The sequence below is a fragment of the Tamandua tetradactyla genome, chromosome 15 (assembly GCF_023851605.1).
Source record: "Tamandua tetradactyla isolate mTamTet1 chromosome 15, mTamTet1.pri, whole genome shotgun sequence".
In the NCBI taxonomy this organism is placed as follows: domain Eukaryota; kingdom Metazoa; phylum Chordata; class Mammalia; order Pilosa; family Myrmecophagidae; genus Tamandua; species Tamandua tetradactyla.
The window spans coordinates 76,328,263-76,354,230 of record NC_135341.1 but is presented as its reverse complement, the minus strand read 5'-3'; the positions used below and the strand labels follow the sequence as shown (position 1 = coordinate 76,354,230).

The 25,968-nt window shown below is 37.2% G+C and overlaps 1 protein-coding gene and 1 pseudogene across 1 annotated transcript in view; both read left to right on the top strand.

Annotated features, from left to right (window-relative positions):
• The window catches only part of ACAD11 (acyl-CoA dehydrogenase family member 11), a 122,068-nt gene that overhangs the window by 26,502 nt on the left and 69,598 nt on the right, over nucleotides 1–25,968 (top strand). Inside the window, exon 6 of the mRNA XM_077130136.1 lies at nucleotides 16,191–16,332. Coding sequence (XP_076986251.1) covers nucleotides 16,191–16,332 — 142 coding nt within the window. The remainder of the gene's footprint in view (nucleotides 1–16,190; nucleotides 16,333–25,968) is intronic.
• Nucleotides 1,258–5,821, top strand: LOC143657776 (rho guanine nucleotide exchange factor 3-like; annotated as a pseudogene).

Here is a 25,968-nt window from a genome sequence, read left to right as displayed (position 1 = left end):
GCTGCCTAATTTTAAGGCTGGGTCTAATCTTGAGCAATATCTGTTTTATTGCTTAGAAAGGAATTTCACATTTATGTTGCTGTTTTCTTCAAAGTTTTTTATTAACTACTTAAAATATTAAGCTTTTCTATGTTCTCGCTCTTTCTTCTGATTCATTTTCATTTCTTTTTTTCCCCCTATTGCATGGGAAATTTTTTTTTTTTATTTTAAGTTCAGAGAGGAAAGAATTCCAAAAAAACCCCAAAAGCATTGCGTGAGATTAATGTAACCTTGTTCTTTGTAAAGGTACACAGTGTACTCTTTATAAAGAGTACATATAAATCAAAGTTATAGTCCTCCTCTGAACTAATAGTCAATAAGATTGAGTATTAGAAGAATATGATTGGAATGAAGAAACTGCTTTGGTTCTTTTCTCATTAACTGTATGCTTTTCGACGGGCTCCATGGACATTAGTATTTTTACATTACTGAGAAAAAATTAAAGTTAATTAAATCCTACTTCTAGGGGAAGATTTTCTGGGTTCATTTGTTTTCCCCAAATGCCAAGATGTTTTTGGGCAGGAAGAGCTACTCTAAATTTGTGGCACTAAACTTGGGTTTCATGTGCATAGGAAGAAACAGGGAAAATACCATTATAAATTGCATTATTGTCATAATTCAGAAAGAATTATATCACTTGAAAGTCCAAAAATAATGTAATAGAAAGATATGAGCACATTGACCAGCAGGACAGAATCTTTTTCATAGAGAAGTATTATATGTATATATAATTTTGTATATGTGTAATTATATATGTTTCTGCATGTAACCTTTTGTCAATTGTACTGAAGAATACTGAATTCTAAGAATATTGAATTCATAGATTGGGAAATTAAAGAATGCTAAGCTATAACCTGGAAAATTTTTAAAAGCTTATTCCTTAAAACAGCAGGATCTGACCTATGTTTGATCTCTGTCATCTGATATATTTTTTAATAAATTGGAATCTTCTATGTGTTCTCTAACTATAGTATTTCACTGTTCTGTACTTAAGCAAGGAAAGACAAATCCAGGTCTTGGTCTCTAACTAGATTATGTTTTGGCAACTAGAATGTTTAAATTTTAGTATTAGTCATAATATGCTGCAAGTAGTGGTATGATAGTGAGAACCAACTAGTTTTTCCCCTTTCATGTTTAATCTCATATTTAAAAACCATTCTTTGTATATCATTTTCTAAAAATATTTCATTAGAGAAGTTGTGGGTTTACAGAATAATCATGCGTAAAATACATGATTCCCATGCATTTCCCTACCACCAGCACTTGTATTGCTATAGAAAATTTCTTACAATTGATGATGGTACTTTTTTTGTTATTCTACTATTTTTTTATTTCTTTTAAACTGTTTTATTGTATAATATAACATATATACAAAGCAAAGAAAGTAAAAAGCAATAATTTTCGAAGCACTTTTCAACAAGTAGTTACAGAACAGATCCCAGAGTTTATCATGGGCTACCATACCATCATCTCAGATTTTTCCTTTTAGCTGTTCCAGAACACTGGAGACTAGAAGGAATTTTTTTCTTTTATCATCACAATCAACTTTTTTTTCTTTTTTGTGAAAAATAACATAGATACGAAAGAGCAATAAATTTCAAAGCACATTGCAACAATTAGTCGTAGAACAGATTTCAGAGTTTGGTGTGGGTTACAGTTCTGCATTTTTAGGTTTTTACTTCTAACTGCGCTAAGATACTAGAGACTAAAAGAAGTATCAATATAATGATTCAGCGATCATACTAATTTGTTAAACCCTACCTTCTCTGTATAACTCTAAAATCACCTTTGATCTTTCTCCTACTCTTTCGGGGTATTTGGCCCATACCCATTCTAATGTTTTCATGTTGGAAGGAGCTGTTGATAATATGGGATAGAAGGATAGAACTAGTTGATGCTCTGGAGAGGCTGGCCCCTCTGCATTTCAGGGCTTATCTGGACCAGGGACCCATCTGGAGGTTGTAGGTCTCTGGAAAGTTACCCTAGTGCATGGAAGTTTTGTAGAATCTTATATATCAACCTAGGTGTTCTTTAGGTTTGGCTGGAATGGTTTTGGTTGGGGTTTGGCAAGTTATGGTAAGTAGCAATGTCTAACTGAAGCTTGCATAAGAGTGACCCCCAGAGTAGCTGCTCAAATCTATTTGAACTCTCACCCACTGATATCTTATTTGTTACACTTCTTTTCCCCCCTTTTGTTCAGGATGGCATTGTTGAGCCCATGGTGCCAGGGCCAGGCTCATCCATGGGAGTCATCTCCCATGCCTCCAGGGAGACTTTCACCCTTGGATGTCATGTCCCATGTAGCAGGGAGGACAATGATTGCAGAGTTGGGCTTAGAGTGAGGCCACATCTGAGCAACAAAAGAGGTACTTTGGAGTAACTCTTAGGCATACCTATAGGTAGGCTAAGCTTCTCTGGTATGTACATAAGCTTCACAAGAACAAGCCTCAAGGGCTTGGCATATTGATTTGTGTGTCCTGAATGTTTGACACAGTATCAGGGGTTTCCCTGTTGGTAGAGTTTGATAGTTCTCTATTTTTCCTCCCATCCTTCAAGGGATTTTGCAGTACTTTTTGATTATCTGCTTAATATTCTCTGGGATGTATCCAGGCATTACATTAAGCTTTAGGATTAAAGGCTCTCATTCTTACTCTGGGCTCCGTGCGTTTGGATTGTTTAAATCATCTATCCAAACAGTTTGAGTTATATTATGTGCTATGGAAAATTTAGGTTCTGGACAAAATAAACCTTTCTTCCCTTGGTCTCAAAGAGTAGTAGGTTCTGAAATAAAGACAATGTCTTCCTTACCCCTGTATTCTTAATTACCTTAATCCCAACCTGATCAGCTTCATTCTTATCTCTAAATACCAGGATATACATATATGAAACACCCTCTCAAAATCCAGAAATAATAATTACCCTTCTGGACTAAATGTGTCTGTTATAAGAGCTTATAATCTAGGCCCCTGTTTTCTTATAAGCATTTCCTAAATGAGACTATACAATAATTGCTCTTTTGTTTCTGGCTTATTTTGCCTCATCAAATGTCCCACAAGTGCATACAATGTTGCACGTTTCACAGCTTCATTCCTTCTTGTAGAAGCTTCTTTTTTTAAGTCCTTTTTGTGGGTTTACAGAACAATCATGCATAAAATACATGATTCCCATACACTTCCCCACCACCAACACTTGGTGTAGAAAATTTGTTACAATTGATGATAGCACTTTTTTGTTATTCTACTATTTTTTTATTTCTTTTTTCTTTATTTTATTACTCATCTATCCATTTCCTGGATAAAAGGGGGTGTCAGTCACAAGGTTTTTACAATCACACATTCAAAAAGATAAAAGCTATATAGTTATACAATCATTATCAAAGATCAGGTTTCTTGGAGAGCCACCAGAGAGCCGCGAGAGAGCCCAGGCAGCCAGAGACCTTTGGAGATGAAGAAGGAAAACACCCCTGGGGCAGCTTCTTGAAACAAGAAGCCTGGACAGAAAGCTAGAAGACATCGCCATGTTTGCCATGTGCCTTTCCAGTTGAGAGAGAAACCCTGAACTTTGTTGACCTTTCTTGAGTGAAGGGCTCTATTAGCTTCAGCAACGAGAGCTCTCCTGTCATCCTCGCCCTCCAACCCTGGTCCAGAAATGCTGCTCCCTCAAGTATGAAGCGAGGGACAGCAAACTGTAGAGAGGCTTTTCATATATGCATGAATTAGATGTTTACGTCCAAGGAAATCAAATGGCAGGAGGCAATCTTTGTGCTTTCACAAGGAGAAGAAGACTTGATAGAGGACTTGAAATTTGCAAAAAAAAGCCTATCAAGACCCTATGCTGAAACTCTCCATAATGACAGAACAAGAGTTGAATCAAATTTCTGGAATGCTGGACTCTGTAATCCCTCTACATGAAGACCACCTTAGTCAGCTTTGAGATATTTGGAAGCCTGATGGCTCAACTGAATATGTTGTTCCCATTCTCATGGGCTGGCGGTCTTACCTCAGCTCCTGTGACAGCTACTACAGCAATCAAGTTGCTGCCAACCCCCTACTGGACACCAAGAAACAAGATCACCAAGATTTCCTAGAGCGATGTTTAGAATCCTTCTTTAGCCTCAAACTAGAGCTCTGAAATTTCCTTGATATTCCAAGAAGCTGTCTGGTGAAATACCCTCTATTTCTTTGAGAAATTTTGAGGCATACACGAAATGATAGTCCAGATCAGCACCTAAAAGAAGCTATAAAAATCATTCAAGGAATTGTGGCAGAAGTCAACACGAAGACTGGAGAATCTGAGTGCTGTTGTTATTAAGAGCAGCTTCTGTACTTGAAAGAAGTCCAGAAAGACTCCTGATCGACAGCTCATGAGTACGGTGTTGTCATAGTGAACTGCAGAACAACTGGGGTGTGAAACTGCATGTTTTCCTGTTCCAAGAAGTGCTTCTGATCACTGGAGCTGTCACCCACAATGAGCAGTTCTGCTACCAGTTGTACCGGCAGCTCATCCCCATGAAGGATGTCCTCCTGGAAAACCTGCAGGATAGAGAAGTGAGGCTGGGTGGCTCCTTGCGCAGGGCATTCAGCAACAGTGAAAGAATTAAAAACTTATTCAGAATAAGTTTCAAAAATGGATCCCAAAGTCAGACCCACTCACTCACTACAAGCCAATGACACCTTCAACAAACAGCAATGGCTCAAATGTATTTGTCAAGCCAAAGAAACAGTTCTGTATGCTGCTGGGCAGGCTAGGGTGTTTGACTCCGAGGATCGTTCCTAAACCCTGCCACCTGGGGGAGCAGAGAGGCAGAGGATGAAACAAACTTAAGCAGATGGATCAATCAGACAGTGAGTCAGACTGTAGCATGGACACAGGTGTGGTCAGCCTCAACTGTGAACACCTGGAACAGACAGACTCTTCCTGTGAGAAGAATAGACATGTAGAAAATGATGTCTGACTGAAGCTTGTGTACTTCCTGGAAGTCACCCTGTGTATTACCTGTACAGTATTTGCATTCCACACATGGAATGGTTTGGAGAAGCACTTTTTAATAACTTTGTGACTGTTGACCCAGTCTCTTGTATCTGTACCTTTGTCCCTAGTCCTGTAACTGCTAATCTGCCTGTGAAGCCGGAATGTGTAGCAACTGTTCCCTGTATTGAATTTCACAAGGGTCTAGATAGATGGAGAGGTACTTGAATAAGTTACTCTCAATTGTCCTACTGGACTTGTAAAAAAAAACAAAAAGGAAAAGAATCTCTAAACTACGTTTGTGTATAGGTTGTTTTAAAAGTCCTTCTGTGCTTTTCTAGTGCTTTCTAGTTCTTAACATGGTAGCTGAAGGCATGGAATTTGGAGGACTTTGCAACAGTGTATGAGGAATGTTCATTGTTGTATTGTGATGACATTTGAGGAAGAAGCAGGAGTGAGTTTAGCTCAATGGCATTCAACCAGAAAGCATGACTGGAAAACATCCCTGGGGATTCTGGAGGCTTAATTTTGCAAAGGAAGAAGCACTGTATTGACCTTGCAACTTCACCTAATGCAGGTTTAATGCAATAATCTATTAGGACATAAAATAGAGTCTAACCTTGGAAGGACCAACACAAAAGCAGCTGCCAGCTCTGAATCTTTAACTGAAATGTACATTGCACCAGGATGTCACAGTGGAGTTGGTGGCTAGCTTAGCAAGCCTAAAACATTAGAATAGCACTCAAAGGACCTGGGTGAAACCTGTTGAGAACCGATCTCCATTTTCTTTCATCTGCCTATGCCTGCTCATATTTTATAGCGTGAATGAAGAGATGAGGAAAAGAAACTGTGTCTGTCAGTGACTCTGTTTATGGAGAGGAAGAATTTGGGATGAGAAGTACTTCATCATGATCCTATGTGGGAAACATTAAAAGAGAAAAGCAAGGTACAGTGTCCTTATGGGAAAAGCCAGAGTTTTGGATTTTCCTGTTCTGCTTTTGGGTTATTAGTTTGCCATGTCTGGCTCCATGCTGTAATCAGAATCCTAATTACATTCTCCAAGGCCAATTTAATTAACCCTGTGATTAATTAGGATCAATTAGTCAAACTGGAAAACTGTCCAGCCTTGATTTACAGTGCAGGGTGGCTGGCAGACCTTTAAAAAAGTTAACTAAACACATAGGAAATCTCCCCACAGGTAAAAATATTACGAATGACCTGTGCAAAATTACACCAACACCAGCACTAGTAGTAATGATTCTAAATTATTGTCAAAAAGTTTTTTAATCCTCTGTGTCTTACAAGTTTACAGAAAAGAAAGCAATCAATACAATGTTGTCATTTTAGTATGTACATATACCATGTACATTCAGAGAAGCTATGTGACAAGATTATCAATATGAAAACAAGGTATATTACTTTATTTTTGAAAAACAAAAAAATATTGTGATCAGTTTTACCCTGTAAGACATATTCCTTTCAGTGGTAGAATGCTCGCCTTTCATGTGGGAGACTTGGGTTTGATTCCCAGATCATGCACCCCACCCCACCCCCCAAAAAAAGACATATTCCTGTATTTACAGATTTTAAACATGGTGATTTTTTTTCCTATTACAATTTTATTTAAAAATGCTCTGTTTCTCAAGTTGTTACTGATTTAACAAGCAAGTGAAGCTGCTGCAGATAAAAGCAGAGGAAAGCCAAGAACAGTTGTGTAATGGTGGCAAAAAGAATAAATCATTCTTTGTAGGAGCTGGTGGCAAAAATAATAAATCATTCTTTGCAGGAGCCATTGGCCACTTTGGTCAGTGTGTTGGGAAAAGAGGTCTATCAAAATATTGGCCTATAGGAAGAAAATGAATTAATGTTTTGATGAAATGGATGTTGCTGTATAATAGCCTTAAACTAGCCTTAAACTTTTCTGGAAACATTTCGAATAAATTACATTAAAATTTAGGTGGAAAAGAAAGATCCACTTTACTGGACTAAAGTTCAACAATTTCAGGAATTTCCTTCTGGCTATTATATACTAGAAGCTAAAATATCCGTATTATGAGTCAGTAGCCATAATCATTTGTTAAATCCTAACTTCTCAGTTACAGCTCCTCCCTCTCATTTGATCATTCTCTCAATCTTCAGGAATATCTGGACAATGACCATTCTAACTTCTTCAAACTGAAAAGGGGTGCCAACTTTATGGGGTAGAGGAATGCAACTGGTTAATGTTCTTGGAGAGACTGAGATTTCAGGGCTTATCAGCATAGGAGCCATCTGGAGGCTTTAAGTTTCTGAACAAACTTAATAGGTAAAACTTTTATAGAGTCTTAGATACAGCCCAGGGTATTCTTTAGGATTTCCAAGAATCCAGTTGGTTGGGACTTGGCATACTGTGGCAATTTGCATTATCTGGCTGAAACTTGCCTAAGAGTAAACTCCAGAATGACCTCTGGACTCTATTTGAAATCCGTTAGCCACTGAAACTTTGTTTCATTTCTCTTTCCACTTTTGGTTGAGAAGAAAATATCAATCTCATGATGCCAGGGCCAGGCTCATCTCTGAGAGTCATGTCGCAGGTAGCCAGGGAGACTTATACCCCTGGGAATCATGTCCCACATAGTGGGAAGGGTAGTGAGTTTATTTGCAGAGTTTGGCTTAGAAAGAGAACCACATCTGAGCAACAAAAGAGGTTATCTGGGGATGGCTCTTGAGCATAATTATAAGTAGGCTCAGCTTCACCATTACAGAAATAAGTTTCATAAGGGCAAACCTTAAGCTCAGATGTTTGGCTTATTAAATCGGGAGTCCCTATTGCTTGAGAGAATACCAGGAATTCCCCCGGGGTAGGGGTGGGGCAGTTAAATAGTTCCACATTTTTTTCTCCAGTCCCTCAAGGGACTTTGCAAATACTTTTTTAATTTTCTGCCCAAAGTACTGTGGAATGTATCAGGGTATTACAATAACCTATATAAAACAACAAGATCTCATTCCATATTCTTAGTTCCTTATAATTAGGTTGTTTAGATAAACTGACCAGACAGGTTAAAATAGATAGTTGCTGCAGAAAATATAAATTTTGGACAAAATAGACATCTCTTCCTTTCATCTCACACTGAAGTTTGTTTTAAAATACAGACAACATCAGCCTTTACCCTGTAGTCTGATTTACCAGATCCTCACCAGATCAGCTTCATTCCTATGTCTAATTGAAGTCTGATCTTTTTCAGTTTCTTTTAACAGTTTTTGTGGAGATATTAATATATTTTTGAATGTTCAGGAATGATCTGGGAATATTGTAGAAAACTACAATAATCTCCTGGTAATTATTAATTAAATGAAATTTAATTGATTTGTACCTTCTTGGTAAATATTATAGCTAATTCTCCATGGCAATAACATATGGTTGCTAGAGTTGAAGTCAATTAGCATTTATTCATTACCAACTACATGTTCAGAATCATGGGGTTAGGAAGTGAAAAACAGCTTTTAATTAGCTCAAAACATAAATGGAGAGAAAAGATATCCAGCTAACAGCAGAAAGCAATATATACCTAAGTGCTAAAGTATATTATACAAAGTGAATTACAGGAGCAAGGAAAGAGAGAAAGATATATTCCATGGATTTTCATTAATTAGGAACTATGTATACTGTAATTTGGAATTTTAGTTAATTAATTATATTTCTCATCTCTTTTTTTAAATGTCTCAAGTAAAAAGGAAATTAGACTTTCTTATTGTGAAGGTACTCTATAAATTAGAAGGTCAACCCCTGGATTATAGCACGCTGAGTATTTGTCTACGCATAGCATATACATTCCTAGGAATATGATTGAAAGCTCTTTTATTTTGTTTTGAGGTTAAGGATTATGTCTCTAATTCATTTTTTCCTTACCTTTACCTCTAAAATCTATATAATAGATGCTTAATAAATGATGACCTACTAGACTAGGAGCTCTTGTAAAACAGTTACTGAATCTTATCCATCCTTTTTATGCTCAGTGTCTAGAAAGTATACCAGGAATACAGTAGGTGCTTACATGATTCTGAATGAATCTGTTAAAGGAATTGATTTAGCTAATTTGTCACTAAGTAACTATTTCCATCTCAAATATTATATACTTAATTTTTATTTCCTAACAGTGTGACCTTAAAGCAAATTATTTAATCCCTCCCTGTGCCTTAGTTGTTAACTTTTAATCTTGAAATAATTATGGACTCGCAAGAAGTTATAAAAATAATATAGAAAGTTCTCATGTCACCACCACCCAGATTTCCCCAACTGTAGCATCTTACATAGCTATAGTACATTATCAAAACAAGGAAATTGACATTGTGTGTCTTTTAAATTGAAAAAAAAATGCAGGATTGCTGGGAACTTAAAATGAAGTATTTGATAAGGAGCAGCTAGCTGGCACCAAACACATAGCTAGTGCTCAACTGTTTTCAACTGTCTTCTTTTCTTCTCTATTTTTCTATGTTACTTTTCTCAGATTTCTTATCAAATTCCATGCTTTAGAAAAATATTAAGGTGAAAAGAAATCTTTCATGATATATACTAAAACTTAAACAGTGGTTGTAGGGAACAAAATTATGAGAGACTTATAAGTTACACCATTCTGTAATGTTCAGAGTGGTCATTTTTTGTTGTTTTTTTAGAAAATATGTTTTATTTTTATTTTCAGAAAACAGAACAAGAATTAAGAAAGAAAACAAAGATGATTTAAAATGATAAACCATCCAGGAATGTGTGGTGTAAGCCAATAAATGATTACTGAAGGGAATGGCGAAACAAAAGCATATTGCTCAGTTTTGCAATTCCCCAGTGGTTTTCCAGTTATTTATATCTAAACCATTTGAAATGTGTTTGTCAAGCATTTCAGTAGCACAATGTGCTGGTTTGAAAGGATGTATGTCCCCTAGAAAAGCCATGTTTTAATCTAAATCCTATTTCATAAAGGCAGAATAATTCCTGTTCGATACTATATGTTTGGAACTGTAATCAGATCATCTCCCTGGAGATGTGATTTAATAAAGAGTGGCTGTTGAGCTGTATTAGATGATGACATGTCTCCACCCATTTGGGTGGGTCTTCATAAGTTTCTGGAGTCCTATAAAAGAGAAACATTTTGGAGGAGAATGAGTGTGATTCAGAGAGAGCCAGAGAAGAATGACAACCATGAGAGCCCACAAGCTGACCTTTGGAGATAAAGAAGGAAAATGCCTCCCAGGGAGATTCATGAAGCAGGAAGCAAGGAGAGAAAGCTAGCACATGATGCCTTGCTCACCATGTGCCCTTCCAGCAGAGAGAGAAAGCATGACTGTGTTCACCATGTGCCTTCTCATTTGAGAGAGAAACCCAAACTTCATCAGCCTTCTTGAACCAAGGTATCTTTCCCTGGATACCTTTGATTGGACATTTCTGCAGACTTGTTTTAATTGGGACATTATCTCAGCCTTAGAACTTATAAACTTGCAGCTTAATAAATCCCCTTTTTAAAAGCCATTCCGTTTCTGGTATATTGCATTCCAGCAGCTAGGAAACTAGAACACACAACATGCTCACTACAATGTCTAAAAGAAATTCAATTTTTCCCTTGGAAAACACTGTTGATTTTAGGATTTAATCTAGTGTCTGCATATTGCCATTTTAACTAAAAAAATAAATCTATTGGAAACAGATAAATCCATAGATAGTTCATCTACATTCATTAATTAGTAATCAAATGTATTTAAAATACCAGATGTATGTATACTTCTTCTACTGAAGTCATCTGCCTTGTAGGCTTTTATATATTAACTTATGAAGAAAAATAATTTAATACGCAAAACAAAACCTAAATTTGTAATTGTATTTTCCTTTTAATTTCCCCATTGTCTTTAAAATATAAGAACAATGGGAGATAAGCACACTTATAAAATTTACTTTTATAGCTAGAAAAGATATAGAGATTGGGTTTTTCTTCAACCATTTTGCTTTATGGATTATTTTTAATGCTTTTTTGTAGTAAAGTCAGGTTTTAATCAGGCTTGAAGACTTTCAAAGCTGAGTGAGTATTGATTCTCATCCCCTGCAACTGGTCAACTTCAGCAATCTAGAAATTGAAACTTCTTGACTTTGGCCCATCCTCTTTACCTTCTACTTCTCTTATTTCTTTATATCTCCTCTGAAATGCTGCAATCTTGATGGTTCTTATTTCAGAACCCATGAACTCCTCATGACTTCCTTTGACTTCTTACCCTGCCTGGGCCATGTGGGTCATCATTAGTCATTTCAGAAACTGCCTTTTTAAATATAAATTTAATTAATAATTTTTTAATGTGGATGTGTGCAAGTAATCGAAGAATTATTAAAGTTCCTGGACATTAAGTTCCTTATTAATACAGAATCATCTCACCCCTTGACCTTATGCTATCTCCACTCATGACCTTGGATCATCTTAATTTTCTTTCAGAATAGTCATAAAATTAGATTAACTGGTCTGAGGTCTATATATGTTATGTAATTTCATCTAGACTGTAACTTCATCTATTACTAAATTCTGTGACATTTAAAAATTAGTGGCATTTTCAAATCTTTTCCATTCTTCTCAAACTCCCAAGTTGCTTATCCCACCTAGACAACCACATTCAGCCTGTGGTCTTGCCTTCTACGTAACTCATTTTTGTGCTTTTCTGTCATTTTCCAACACAGACTACTTTCTAGGGATTTCATGCCCCTTGGCAATCTCTTGATGTTGTTGCAGGCATCTTAATCTTAGCCCTCTGCACATTATCCCCTTCATGCAAATGAAATAGATGGTAACATTTTTCCTTGAGCCTCATTGTCAAAAAACCTGCCCCTCTTCAGCAACTGGTTTGTTTTTAATCTACATATGTTATAACCAGTATAACTGATCATGCTTCTCACACTATTTTATCCACTAGAAAACTCAGAGCAAATTTCACTGCCCATGCTAACTACATATGGCTGACATTCAATTTTATATAATAACCTTACTCCTAGCTTCATTTTTTTATACTAAAAGATCTACTATTTTCTTCTCTGCTTTCTTCATCTATTGTTTGTCCTATTGGTTGTATGTGTTTCTTTTTTTTTAAAAGAATACATAGATATTAATAAGATTCAAAATGCATATATAGAATAATGAACCTCTATAGAAGATTATAAAAAATGCTTTTCAGTTGTATTGAAGTTTCAGAAAAATGTCATAAATCATTTATTAATATGTTCTTCAGCAGCAGCAAAATGAACTAGTAAGATTGTTCATCTCAACCAACAGGAGTGATGCTCAGCTTTTTATAGCTCTAAACACAAACACTGATAGGAATCTAATTAATTTATACTAATGAAATAATTTGATGAACCATTCATTTTCTTACTGGCCACAGTTTTATAGCTTTGTGTAATTACCTAAAAAATGTTTCAGAATTCTTAAAACTTAACTCCAGAGAAGTTAAGTTTCAATCTTCACTTCTGAAAAAGTAAATATTTATAGCATAAAGAAGTATCACAATTTCTTTTCTTTGGGTGTTGAGAGCAGAGATAAATAGTGTAAGAGTTAAAAGTATCCACTCTTTTATAGCTTACAAATCTAACTAATATAGTAATTTATTGGTTAAAAGCATTTTGTTTTTTATAAAAGTTCATTTTTCTCATTTTCTATTCATTTTCCAATGATGAGGGCTCAATTTTTTTCCCACACTTTTCTACTTCCACCCACCCCTTCTCTAAGGCAGTCACATCACTAGCTTCCTGCATATCCTTCCACAGATATTCTATTATTATACATATTTTGGTAAGCCTCCTCCCTTCTTTTTTGGGTGAGATGAGATATGAATAATTCAAGGACAAAGAAGTACCTTCAGAAATCAAGGTCATTTGACAGTTGTTCTTTTTATCTTCCATCTTCTCCACTCCAAAGAAACTCTACTCTGTTTCATTTTGGCCCCAGAACAAGAGATATCATTTTTCAAAGTGAAACTGTCTTTAGTTGATTACCTTCACCTTTTTCCAAAATGTTAGGCTCTGGAGGCACAAAAATAAATAAGGGATTCCTTCAAATTGAGAGTACAGAAATAAACCTTCAAATCTATGGTCAATTGATTTTTGACAAGACTCTCAAGTCCACTTAATTGGGAAAGAATAGTCTCTTCAACAAATAGTGCTAAGAGAACTGGATACCCACACGTGAAAGAATGAAAAAGACCCCTATCTCACACCTTATATAGAATTAACTCAAAATGGATTAAAGACCTAAATATAAGCACTGGGCTTATAAACTCCTGGAAGAAAATGTAGGGAAGCATCTTCAGGATCTTGTGTTAAGCATGATTTCTTGGACTTTACATCCAAAGTGCTATCAACAAAAGAAAAAAAAATAGATAAATGGGACCTCATCAAAATTAAAAACTTTTGTGCATGATAGGACTTTGTCACAAAGTGAAAAGACAACCTAGTCAATAGGAGAAAATATTTGTAAACCATATATCTGATATGGTAAAGGCTTTCTATCAAGCGTATATAAAGAAAACTTACAATTCAACAACAAGACAAACAACCCAATTTGAAAATGGGCAAAAGACTTCAATAAAAATTTCTCCAAAGAGGATATAGAAATGGTTTAAAAGGCACATGAAAAGATATTAACATAATTAGCTATTAGGGAAATGCAAAACAAAACCATAAGGAGATATCATTTCACACCCACTAGAATGGATGTGAAAATTTTAAATGTTGGAGTGAAATGGAGAAATATTCTCATGCATTGCTGGTGGGAATGTAAAATGGTGCAGCCACTGTTGAAGACAATTTGGAAATCCTTCAGAAAGCTAAGTATAGAATTACCATATGACCCAGCAATCCCTCTACTCACTGTATACCCAAAAGAATTGGAAGCACGGACTCTAACAGTTATATACACACGTATGTTCATAGCAGAATTATTCACAGTTGCCAAAAGATGGAAGCAACCCAAGTGTCCATCAACCAATGAATGGAAAATCAAAATGTGGTATATGCCATTCAGTGCAATATGATTACCATTAAAAATAAACGGAGTTCTGGTTCATGGGCCATCGTGGCTGAACCTTGAAAACATGTTGAGTGAAATAAGCCAGACACACAAAAAAACAAATATTGTTTGATTTTACTTATATAAAATAATTAGAATAAGGAAACTCATGGAATTGGAATCTAGAATATAGGTTACCAGAGGCTAGATTGAAGGTAAAGAATGGGAAGTTAAATGCTTAATTTATACAGAATTTCTATCTGGGTCCATTGTTAAGTTTTAGAAATAGACGGTGGTGATGGTAGCACATTATTGTGAGTGTAAAAGCAGTACTGAATTATATTTGTGAATGTAGTTAAAAGGGGAAATTTTGGGTCATATATATATGTTACTAGTATAAAAATTAAAAGATAAAACATAGGACTGTATAATGCAGTGAACCCTATAAGAAATGATACACTATAGTTAATAGTATAAGTATAAAAATGTTCTTTCATGAATTATAATGAATGTACCACACTAATGTAAGGTGTTAATTGGGTGGTACATGGGAAAAATACACCTAATGAAACTATGGACTACAGTTAACAGTAAAATTTTAATATTCTTTTATCAGTTGTAACAAATGTACCATACTACTGCAAAGTGTCAACAATAGGGGGAGATATGGGAGTGCAGTATTTTTACATGATTTTTCTATAAGCCTACAACTTCTCTAATTTAAAAGAAAACTTTATAAAAAGGGATTTCTGCCACTGAGGAGTTCATAGTCCAGTTGGAGATAGCCACTTAAACAAATAATTAGATTATAATATAACCACAATAAAGATCTTTCAAAGTCAAGGCATGGAGGAGAGAGTGAATACTTTTTCCCATCATCATCATAATAATTTTTTGTTGCCTACTATATGCCAAGCTTGTACTTATTTATTGGATAAAAATATATATGATGTACCAGGTACTCTGCTAGGAACTGGTTAACATAAACACAGTACCTGCCCTCATTTAATCCTCACAGTTACTGTTGAGAAAATTAAGGATCAGCATGATTACCCTGTCTGGGGTTATAAAGCCAGTAAATGGTGAAGGCAGGATTTGATTATAGGTCTGTTTAAGTCCAAAGCCTGTGTTTTTCCAAAAAGTTACAATATAGAAGTTTACCAGAAGAACAAACAAGCAGACAAAAAGTTATAGAAGCATGAAACCTAATAATTTGCATTGCCATATGAGCCCTGCTTTTTATCTGGTTTAAATAATCTTGTTCATATTATTGCTACATTCTCTTCACTGCCTGCCCACCCCCCGAATCTATTCAGAATGTAATAGCTGGAAAACACAAGTCCTATCTTGTCATCCCTTTGTACAAACCCTCCCGTGGAGGTTCCTTTTTCTATGCACTGTCTTCTGTCATTCCCTTCAAGTAACTGCAACCATTGTTATCAGCTTGGTGTATATCCTTTCAATTTTAACTTTTCATTTATAACTTTTTCTTTAAACAAAAATGAGATTATATTATATATATATCTGTACATCGTTCCATTCCTTGTCTATATAGTTGAATATCTTCCATTTTTAACATAAAGATATGCATGTCCCCTTATATGTGCTACAAAGTAGAGGAAATCTTTCAGTTTTATTGGTTCCAAATTACATAGTGCTTCTTTTATCATGTTGCTGTATAATGGTGCAGTTTGTGTTTATAAAACAAATATTTTAAATAATTATGTTTTTGCATCTATAGCATGGAATAACTTTCTTAAAAATCACTATTGCCGTAATAGTGTAATATTTGTTATGTAGTTAGATTCCTCACCAGAGAAAACTCTTAATCATATATGCTATGTAGCATGGATTCTTGTAATATTGTTAGAATTTCTTCTTTACCACATTTACTCCCAGTTACCACAGTAATGCTATTACTCATTAGAAGAGATATTAAGGCTCTGTAAGGTAAAATACAGAAAAGTAATGGAACCAGAGGAGTTAGCCCTACACAATCAGGGATAATTGGTTATGTGATAAATAAGAAGTGCCACTGTGGGTAAAGACTGCAAAACACAGCTTCAGATTGACTTTTGTTAGAAACGTGTTTTCGAATGTGGTTTATTTCATTTGATACTTATTTTAGGTCGTTTGAATTTTGATATGGTATTTTTCTTTTCTTTTTAATTATAGTCTCGAGTTATAGCAGTACTGGATTGGGAGCTTTCAACCATTGGTCATCCTTTGTCAGACTTAGCTCATCTTTCCTTGTTCTACTTTTGGCCAAAGACTGTTCCAATGATAAATCAAAGTTCTAATCTTCAAGGAAAAATAGGTATGAAAACAATGTTGCCTAAATTGCTGTTAATATAAGATTGTCCCTATTATTCTTTACAGTAACATTTTTCAAAGTATCTTGCAACTCACGGGGATCATTCAGGAAACTATGGTGAATGAACGGATGGGAACACGGCGGCTGCCCTCTCGTTCCCCTGCTTCATCGTTTTGTCTCCATGCCATGGAAGTGGTAGCAGGAAGAAGGGAGTGGGAGGGCGCCCGGGTGACAGAGCCTCTGAGCCCCACCCCCCACCCCCACTCCCCCACTCCCTGGGATTCATTCTGCCAGAGTTTCCAGGGCCTGCCTGAGCCCCTGCCCTGGCATGGTATGTGGCAGGCTCCCAGCACAGCCTTACTGAAAGCAGAGCGGGTTAAGCCTGCCTTCTGGTCCTCAGGAGAAAGCAGAGGGAAGAAACCCATCATCTGCCGACCTTCCTGCCCCTGCCCCTAGAAGCCTACCCCACAGTCCTTTCCTCTTCCGCATATGCAGGAGTTCAGAGCTCAGAGTCTGCACCCAGCCCAGAAGCAACCTTGAGCTTGTTTCCTTATCTACATAATGAATATAGGAACGGGAAATGAGATAAGCAGGTGAAGTTCCCAGCACTTTACTTGGTGTGCTGAAAGAAGTTGGTTAAAGTCAGCTAGTAGTGGAGGGTCTATGTGACTCTCATGGGGCAGGACCTAGGGGCTGGGCAAAGGGACATCTTGAGGTTCTTGCAGCTGTTTCCATTGTCACCAGAATCTTCCCTCCAGCCCACCGGGGGAGGCAGGGCGTTGCTCTGAAATACAGCCTGCAGTCCTCTCCCAGCCCGGGCCCAACCCAGGGCTACTCATCCGAAGACTGGTCTTTCTAACTTTCCAAAAGTGCTTCCCTGCTCACCACGAGACCAGATGCACCGAAGCTCAGAGTTCCCAGTGTGGGTGGTGGCGGGAGCAGCGGGGGCATTGAAACCTGGGAACCAGGTAGACCAGAATCAGCCCGGGTTGAGCCCTGGGCCCACCTCGCTCACCTGTGGCCTCTAGTGGAGACTGGTGGAGTTGACAGCCTCGTTTTAAGGATCGCTGGCTCCTGGCTGGTGGAGAAAGTGGGCATGGGGGATTGGAGCTGCAACCAGATTGAGTCGCGCCTTCCAGAGAAGACACCAAAATAGCCGCTTTGCCTCTGATTCATTTTTCTAAAAGACGGAGGGAAGTCTTTAGTTTTTAGCCCCTGGAATCTTCTCTGAGTATGGCAAGTTCTTTTCAGGAGATCTTATCCCTTGGCTGCTTTGTTCCCTTGTGTATTACTCTTCCAGGGGTGATGAGAGAAGCAAGCTGGGCACATTGTTATTTGTGTGTTTCTCTGTAAGTGAGGACTGCCTGGCAGCAGTGCTGGGGCCACGCAGAGGGAAGGTGGTGTCCGGGATGGGTCAATACGGCTGAGCAGGATGGTGAATTGCTGGTCTCTACCATTGCAGTGTCATGCATTTACATTATGTATCTTAAATCCATCAAAGTCCATGACGATGCTTAGGTAATCAAACTAGATGTGTGGTCTGGGTGGGCTCCCTGGCAGTGGAGAGGGTGGGGAGACCACACAGCTAAGTCCCTTTATCATTTGGGGGTCCCTAAGGCAAACAGTAGTGTTCTAGTTTGCCAACTGTCAGAATGCAATATACCAGAAATGGAATGGCTTTTAAAAAGGGGAATTTAAAAAGTTACTAGTTTACAATTCTAAGGCCAAGAAAATAGTCTATCGAAATGTCCAATCTAAGGCATCCAGGGAAAGATACCTTGATTCTAGAAGGCTGATGAAGTTCAAGATTTCTCTCTCAAGTGGAAAGGCACATGGCAAACACGGTCAGGAATTCTCTTTCATCTAAAAGGCACGTGGTGAACATGGCATCATCTTCTAGCTTCCTCTTCTGGCTTGCTGTCTCATGATGCTCTCTGGGAGGCATTTTTTCTTCTTCATTTCCAAAGGTCACTGGCTGGTGGATTCTACTTCTCATGGCTGTAACATTCTCTGCTCTCTCAGAATCTCCTGTATGTGATGTTCTTTTGGGAATTAAAATTTAAAACATGGTTTGTGATGTGGATTAATGGATATTGTGTTTTGTTTTATGTATATAAATATATGCAATAGTATGACATTTTAAAACATTCACCATAACATTTTTTTTTGGCGGGATGGGGTACGGTACATGGTCTGGGAATCAAATCCAAGTCTCCCGCATGGAAGGCAAGCATTCTACCACTGAGCCAACTGCATAACATTTTTTTTTAACTTTTTTTTTATTCTATAGTATAACATATGTACAAAGCAAAGAAATAAAAAAACAATAGTTTTCAAAACAACCTTCAACAAATAGTTACATAACAGATCCCAGAGTTTGTCATGGGCTACCATACGATCTTCTGATATTTTTCTTCTAGCTGCTCCAGAATATAGTAGGCTAGAGGGCTTAAATATTTTTTTATCACAATCGACTTTTTTCCTTCTTTTTTTTGTGAAAAATGACATATATACAAAAAAGCTATAAATATCAAAGCACGGCACCACGATTAGTTGTAGAACATATTTCAGACTTTGAAATGGGTTACAATTTCATGATTTTAGGTTTTTACTTCTAGCTGCTCTAAAATACTGGAGACGAAAAGAGATATCAATTTAATGACACAGCATTCATATTCATTTGTTAAATCCTATCTTCTCTGTGTAACTCCACCACACCTTTGATCTTTCCATCCCTCTCTTTAGGGGTGTTTGGCTATGGCAATTCTAAATTTTTCACATTAGAAGAGTCTGTCACTAATATGGGGTAGGGAGATGGAACTATCTGATGTTCTGGAGAGGCTGGGCTAGGTTTCAGGACTTATCTGGACCAGGGACCCATCTGGAGGTTTCCAGAAAGTTACTCTAGTGCATGGAACACTTGTGGAATCTTATCTATTGCCCTAGGTGTTCTTTAGGATTGGCTGAAATGGTCCTGGCTTGGGGTTGGCAGGTTATGATAGGCAGCAAGGTTTAACTGAAGCTTGCATAAGAGCAACCTCCAGAGTAGCCTCTCGACTCTATTTCAACTCTCTCTGCCATTGATACTTTATTAATTACACTTCTTTTCCCCCTTTTGGTCAGGATGAAATTGTTGGTCCCATGGTGCCAGATCTGGATTCATCCCTGGGAGTCATCTCCCATGTTGCCAGGGAGACTTTCATCCCTGCACATCATGTCCCACGTATGGGGGAAGGCAATGATTTTGCTTGCAGAGTTGGGCTTAGAAAGACTGAGACCACATCTAAGCAACAAAAGAGGTCCTCTAGAAGTAACTCTTAGGCATGCCTATAGGTAGTCTAAGCTTTTCCTCTGCTACATAAGCTTCACAAGAGTAAGCCTCCTGATCGAGGGCATGGCCTATTGATTTGGGTGTCCCTAAAGTTTGGCACAGTATCAGGGGATTCCCTCATGGTAAGATTTAATAGTTCCATAATTTTTCCCATCCCTCAGGGAACTTTGCCAATACTTTTTGATTATCTGCTTAATATACTTTACCGTGTATCCAGGCATTACAATAACCTATACGGGATTAAAGGGCCTCTTTTTTATTCTGTGCTCCTTGTGTTTCAGTTGTTCAAATGAGTTATACATAGGTTGAATTGGATTATGCACTACAGAAAATTTCAGTTCCAGACCAAATAAACCTTTCTTCCATTGGTCTCAAAGAGTATATGTGGTTCTAAAATATAGACACTGTCTTCCTTACCCCTATGTTCTGAATTACTTTAACCCCAACCTGTTTGGCTTCCTTCTTATCTCTTAATATCAGGTTACATATATAAAACAGAAATAATAATCACCATTCCGGACTTAATGTGTCTGCTCTAAAAGCTTACAAACCAGGCCCCTGTTTTCTTATAAGCATTTTCTAAAGGTGACCATACCATTCTGTTCTTTTGCTTCTGGCTTATTTTGTCTCACTGAATGTCCCACATGTTCATTCACATGTTGGGTGCCTCGCAACTTTGTTCCTTTTTGTAGCAGCCCAACCTTAAGTATACACCATCACTTGCCAATCTGCTTCTCTTCAGTGCATCCTTCAGCCACCTGCATTTATCAGGCATTATGTAGAGGGCCCCAAGTCCACAATCTATCAGTATTCTCAATTTTAGATAATTTCATTGTTCTCTAGAGACAGAAAACCAATAAACACCCCCTCACCAAATAGGAAATCTAAACCTGCTCTTAACTCTTGTCCCTCCCTTCATTATTTACCTCTGCTGTTGCTGCAGTAGTTCTGATGGTTTCCTTTTGAACATAGCTCATAGCATGCAATACCAATTTTCCCCCATACCCTGGACTTAAACACTCTTTATACAAGAATCATATCTTTGAAGTAATTCTTGTGAGAACTAATTCATATTTCTAGTATTGATCAGTGGGACACGTAGGTCTATACAGCCCCTTTCAATCTTGTTCATCTTCAATATGGTAACATTAGTTACAGACCCACTAGAGAAACACCTTCACTCCTATCTATTCCCTTACATTGGAGTTCAACCTCATTAGCCAATGGTTACCCATCTCTAGCTTCTATGTATCTCTAAGTCCCCTATATTCTGTATTATAAGCCTCTGATTGTACTTTTATGCTGTTCATAAAAGTGGAATCATACAGTATCTATCCTTTTGTGTCTGGCTAACTTCACTTAGCATTATGTCCTCAAGACGCATCCACCTTGTCATGTGCTTCAGGACGTCATTTTGTTTTACTGCTGCATAATATTCCATTGTAGGTATATACCACATTTTGTTGATCCACTTGTCTGTTGATGGACATTTGGTTTGTTTCCGTCTTTTGATGATAGTGAGTAATGCTGCTATGAACATTTGTGTGCAAATGTCTGTTTGTGTCGTTGCTTTCAGCTCTTCTGGGTATATACCAAGTAGTGCTATTGCTGGGTCATAGGGCAACTTGATATTTACTTTCCTAAGGAACCTGCAAACAGTCTTCCATATGTCTGCACTATTATACATTCCCACCAGCAGTGCATAAGTGTCCCACTTCCCCACATCCTCTCTGACATTTAGTTTCCTGTTTGTTTAATAACAGCCATTGTTATAGGTGTCAGGTGGTATCTCGTTGTTGTCTTGATCTGCATTTCCCTTATAGCCAATGAAAATCAGCATCTCTTCATGTGCTTTTGAGCCATCTGTATTTGCTCTTCAGAAAAATGCCTATTCATGTGTTTAGCCTTCTTATTTTTTTAGCATGGGCAGGCACCGGGAAATGAACCCAGATCTCTGACATGGCAGGCTAGAACTTTGTCTACTGAGCCACCATGGCCCGCCTTGTTTAGCCCATTTTATATTTGGGTTGTTTGTTAAAAAATTGTTGTTGAGTTGTATGAGTTCTTTGTATATACAGGAAAATCTAACTTTTGTCCTATATGTGATTTCCAAATATTTTCTCCCATTGAATTGGCTGCCTCTTCACCTTTTTGACAGTCTTTTGAAGTGCAGAAGCATTTGATTTTGTGGAGTTCCCACTTATCTATTTTTTCTTTTGTTGCTTGTGCTTTGGGTGTAAAGTTTAGGATGCTACCTTCTATTACTAGGGCTTAAACATGTTTCCCTACATTTTCTTCTAGAAGCTTTATGGTGCTGGTTCTTATATTTAGGTGTTTGATCCACTTTGAGTTAATTTTTGTTTTAGGGTATAAGATAGGCATCCTCTTTCATTCTTGTGGCTATTGATATCCAGTTCTTCCATGCTCAGTTATTGAAAAGACTATTTTGTCCCAGTTTCAGAGGATTTAGAGACCTTGTCAAAAATCAGTTGACCATAGATTTGATGGTCTATTTCTGCACTCTCAATTCAATTCCATTGGTCAGTGCTTCTATCTTTGTGCCGGTACCATGCTGTTTTGACCACTGTGGCTTTATAATAGGTTTGAAAGTCAGGGAATGTTAATCCTCCCACTTCATTCTTCTTTAGGATGCTTTTAGCTATTCGGGGTCACTTTCCCTTCCAGATGAATTTGGTAGTTAGCTTTTCCAAATCTTCATAGTAGGTGGGTAGAATTTTGATTGGTACAATGTTGAATCTGTAGATCAATTTATGGAGAATTGCCATCTTAACTGTATTTAACCTTCCTATCCATGAGCAGGGATTGTCTTTCCACCTATTTAGATCTCCTTTTATTTCTTTTAGCAATGTTATTTAGTTTTCTGTGTACAAGTCCTGTACATCCCTAGTTAAGTTCATTCCTAAGTACTTGATTCTTTTAGTTGCCATTTTTTCATCACGTAGTTGTATATTCATCATGATCATTTCTTAGAACATTTGCATCATTTCAGAAAAAGAAATAAAAAGAAAACAGAAAAAAATTCATATATGCCATACCCCTTACCCCTCCATTTCATTGATAACTAGCATTTCATCTACTAAATTTATTTTAACATTTGTTCCCCCTATTATTTATTTATTTTTAATCCATATGATTTACTCATCTGTCGATAAGGTAGATAAAAGGAGCATCAGACACAAGGTTTTCACAATCACACAGTCACATTGTGAAAGCTATATCATTATACAATCATCTTCAAGAAATATGGCTACTGGAACACAGCTCCACATTTTCAGGCAGTTCCTTAAAGCCTCTCCATTGCATCTTAACTAAAAACATGATACCTACGTTATGTATAGGAATAACCTCCAGGATAACCTCTCCCCTCTGTTTGGAATCTCTCAGCCACTGACACTTTATTTTGTCTCATTTCACTCTTCCCCCTTTTAATTGAGAATGTTTTCTCAATCCCTTGATGCTGAGTCCCAGCTCATTCTAGGATTCCTGTATCATGTTGCCAGAAAGGTCCATACCCCTGGGAGTCATGTCCCACATAGAAAGGGGGAGGGCAGTGAGTTTGCTTCTCATGTTGGCTGAGAGAGAGAGGCCACATTTGATCAACAAAAGAGGTTCTCTTGGAGGTGACTCTTGGACCTAATTTTAAGTAGGCTTAGCTTATCCTTTGCAGGGTTAAGTTTCATATGAACAAACCCCAAGATTGGGGCCTCAGCCTATTGCTTTGGTTGTCCCCACTGCTTGTGAGAATATCAAGAATTTTCCACTTGGGAAACTTGAATTTTCCCCCTTTCTCACCATTCCCCCAAGGGTACTTTGCAAATACTTTTTTATTCACTGTTAAAATCACTCTGGGATTTATCAGGGCAGCACTCTGGACAAACCTACAAAATCTTATATCCTACTCAAGATTCCACGTACCATGGTGTTCAGTTAAGCTGTCCACATAAGTTATATTAGGAAATGCACTAATCAAAATATAAATTTTGTACCAAATAAACATTTTTTTTGCTTTAGTCTCACGCATAAAGTTTTAAAATATTAATTGCCATCTATTTTCAACACCCTGCAATATTGACATTCCTTTGTTCTTCCTCATGCAAAAACATTTTTAAATGTGTACATTTAGTCACTATCATTATACACTCTAGACATTCCTAGATTGTACCATCTCAGTCTTTATTATCTATCTTTCCTTCTGATTTCATTTGTGCCCCCAGGCCCTCTCCCTCTATCCATCTCACATTCAGCTTCACTCAGTGTTCTAACATTACTGTATTACAGTTAGGTAGTATTGTGCTATCCATTTCTGAATTTTTACAATCAGTCCTCTTGCACAATCTGTATCCCTTCAGCTCCAATTACCCATTATCTACCCTATTTCTATCTCCTGATGGTCTCTGTTACCAACTGAAGTTTTCCAAGTTTATTCACTAATGTCAGTTAATATCAGTTAGACCATACAGTATTTGTCCATTTGTTTCTGGCTAATCTCACTCAGCATAATGTCCTTAAGGTCCATCCATGTTGTTACATATTTCATAACTTTATTCTGTCTTACAGCTGCATAATATTCCATCATATGTATATACCGCAGCTTGTTTAGCCACTCATCTGTTGATGGACATTTAGGCTGTTTCCACCTCCTGGCAATTGTAAATAATACTGCTATAAACTTTGATGTGCAAATGTCTGTTTATGTCCTGGCTCTCATGTCCTCTGAGTAGATACCTAGCAGTGGTATTGCCAGGTCATGTGGCAATTCTATACTTAGCTTCCTGAGAAACTGCCAAACTGCCTTCCACAGAGGTTGTACCATTTGACATTCCCACCAACAGTGGATAAGTGTGCGTCTTTCTCCACATCCTCTCTAGTGCTTGTTGTTTTCTGTTTTATTTATTTATTTTTTTTTACATGGGCAGGCACTGGGAATCAAACCCGGGTCCTCTGGCTTGGCAGGCAAGCATTCTTGCCTGCTGAGCCACCGTGGCCTGCCCATTTTCTGTTTTATTGATAATGGCCATTCTGGTGGGTGTGAGATGATATCTCATTGTGGTTTTGATTTGCATTTCCCTAATAGCCAGGGAAGTTGAGCATCTTTTCATGTGCCTTTTGGCCATTTGTATTTCCTCTTCTGAGAAGTGTCTGTTCATGTCTTTTGTCCATTTGTCAATTGGGTTGTCTGTCTTTTTGTTATTGAGTTGAACAATATCTTTATATATCCTGGATACTAGACCTTTATCTTTTATATCGTTTCCAAATATTGTCTCCCATTGTATAGGCTGTCTTTTTACTTTCTTGATGAAGTTCTTTGATGCACAAAAGTGTTTAATTTTGAGGAGTTCCCATTTCTTTCTTTCTTTCTTCAGTGCTTGTGTTTTGGGTGTAAGGTCTAGGAAACTGCCTCCTATTATAAGATTTATGAGATATTTCCCTACATTTTCTTCTTAAAGTTTTATTGCCTTAGATCTAATGTTTAGGACTTTCATCCATTTTGAGTTAAATTTTTGTATAGGGTGTGAGATATGGAACCTCTTTCATTCTTTTGCATGTGGATATTCAGTTCTCTAGGCACCATTTATTGAAGAGACTGTTCTGTCCCAGGTGAGTTGGCTTGACTGCCTTATCAAAGATTAATTGTCCATAGATGAGAGGGTCTATATCTGAATACTCTGTTTGATTCCATTGTTCAATATATCTATCTTTATGCCAGTACCATGCTGTTTTGACCACTGTAGCTTTGTAATACCCCTTAAAGTCAGGTAGCATGAGACCTCCAACTTCATTTTTCTTTCTCAGGATACTTTTAGCTATTCAGGGCATGCTGCCCTTCCAGATAAATTTGGTTATTGATTTTTCTATTTCTGAAAAGTAAGTTTTGGGGATTTTGATTGGTATTGCATTGAATCTGTAAAATAGTTTAGGTAGAATTGACATCTTTACTATATTTAGTCTTCCACTCCATGGACATGGTATGCCCTTCCATTTATTTAGGTCTTCTGTGAGTTCTAACAATTTCTTGTAGTTTTCTTTGTATAGGTCTTTAGTCTCTTTAGTTAAATTTATCCCTAAATATTTTATTCTTTTGGTTATAATTGTAAATGGAATTCATTTCTTGATTTCCCCCTCAGGTTGTTTATTACTAGTGTATAGAAACACTACAGATTTTTGAGTGTTGATCTTGTAACCTACCACTTTGCTGTACTTATTTATTAGCTCTTGTACTTTTGCTGTGGGTTTTCGGGGTTTTCAATATGTAGTATCATATCATTTGCAAACAGTGAGAGTTTTAC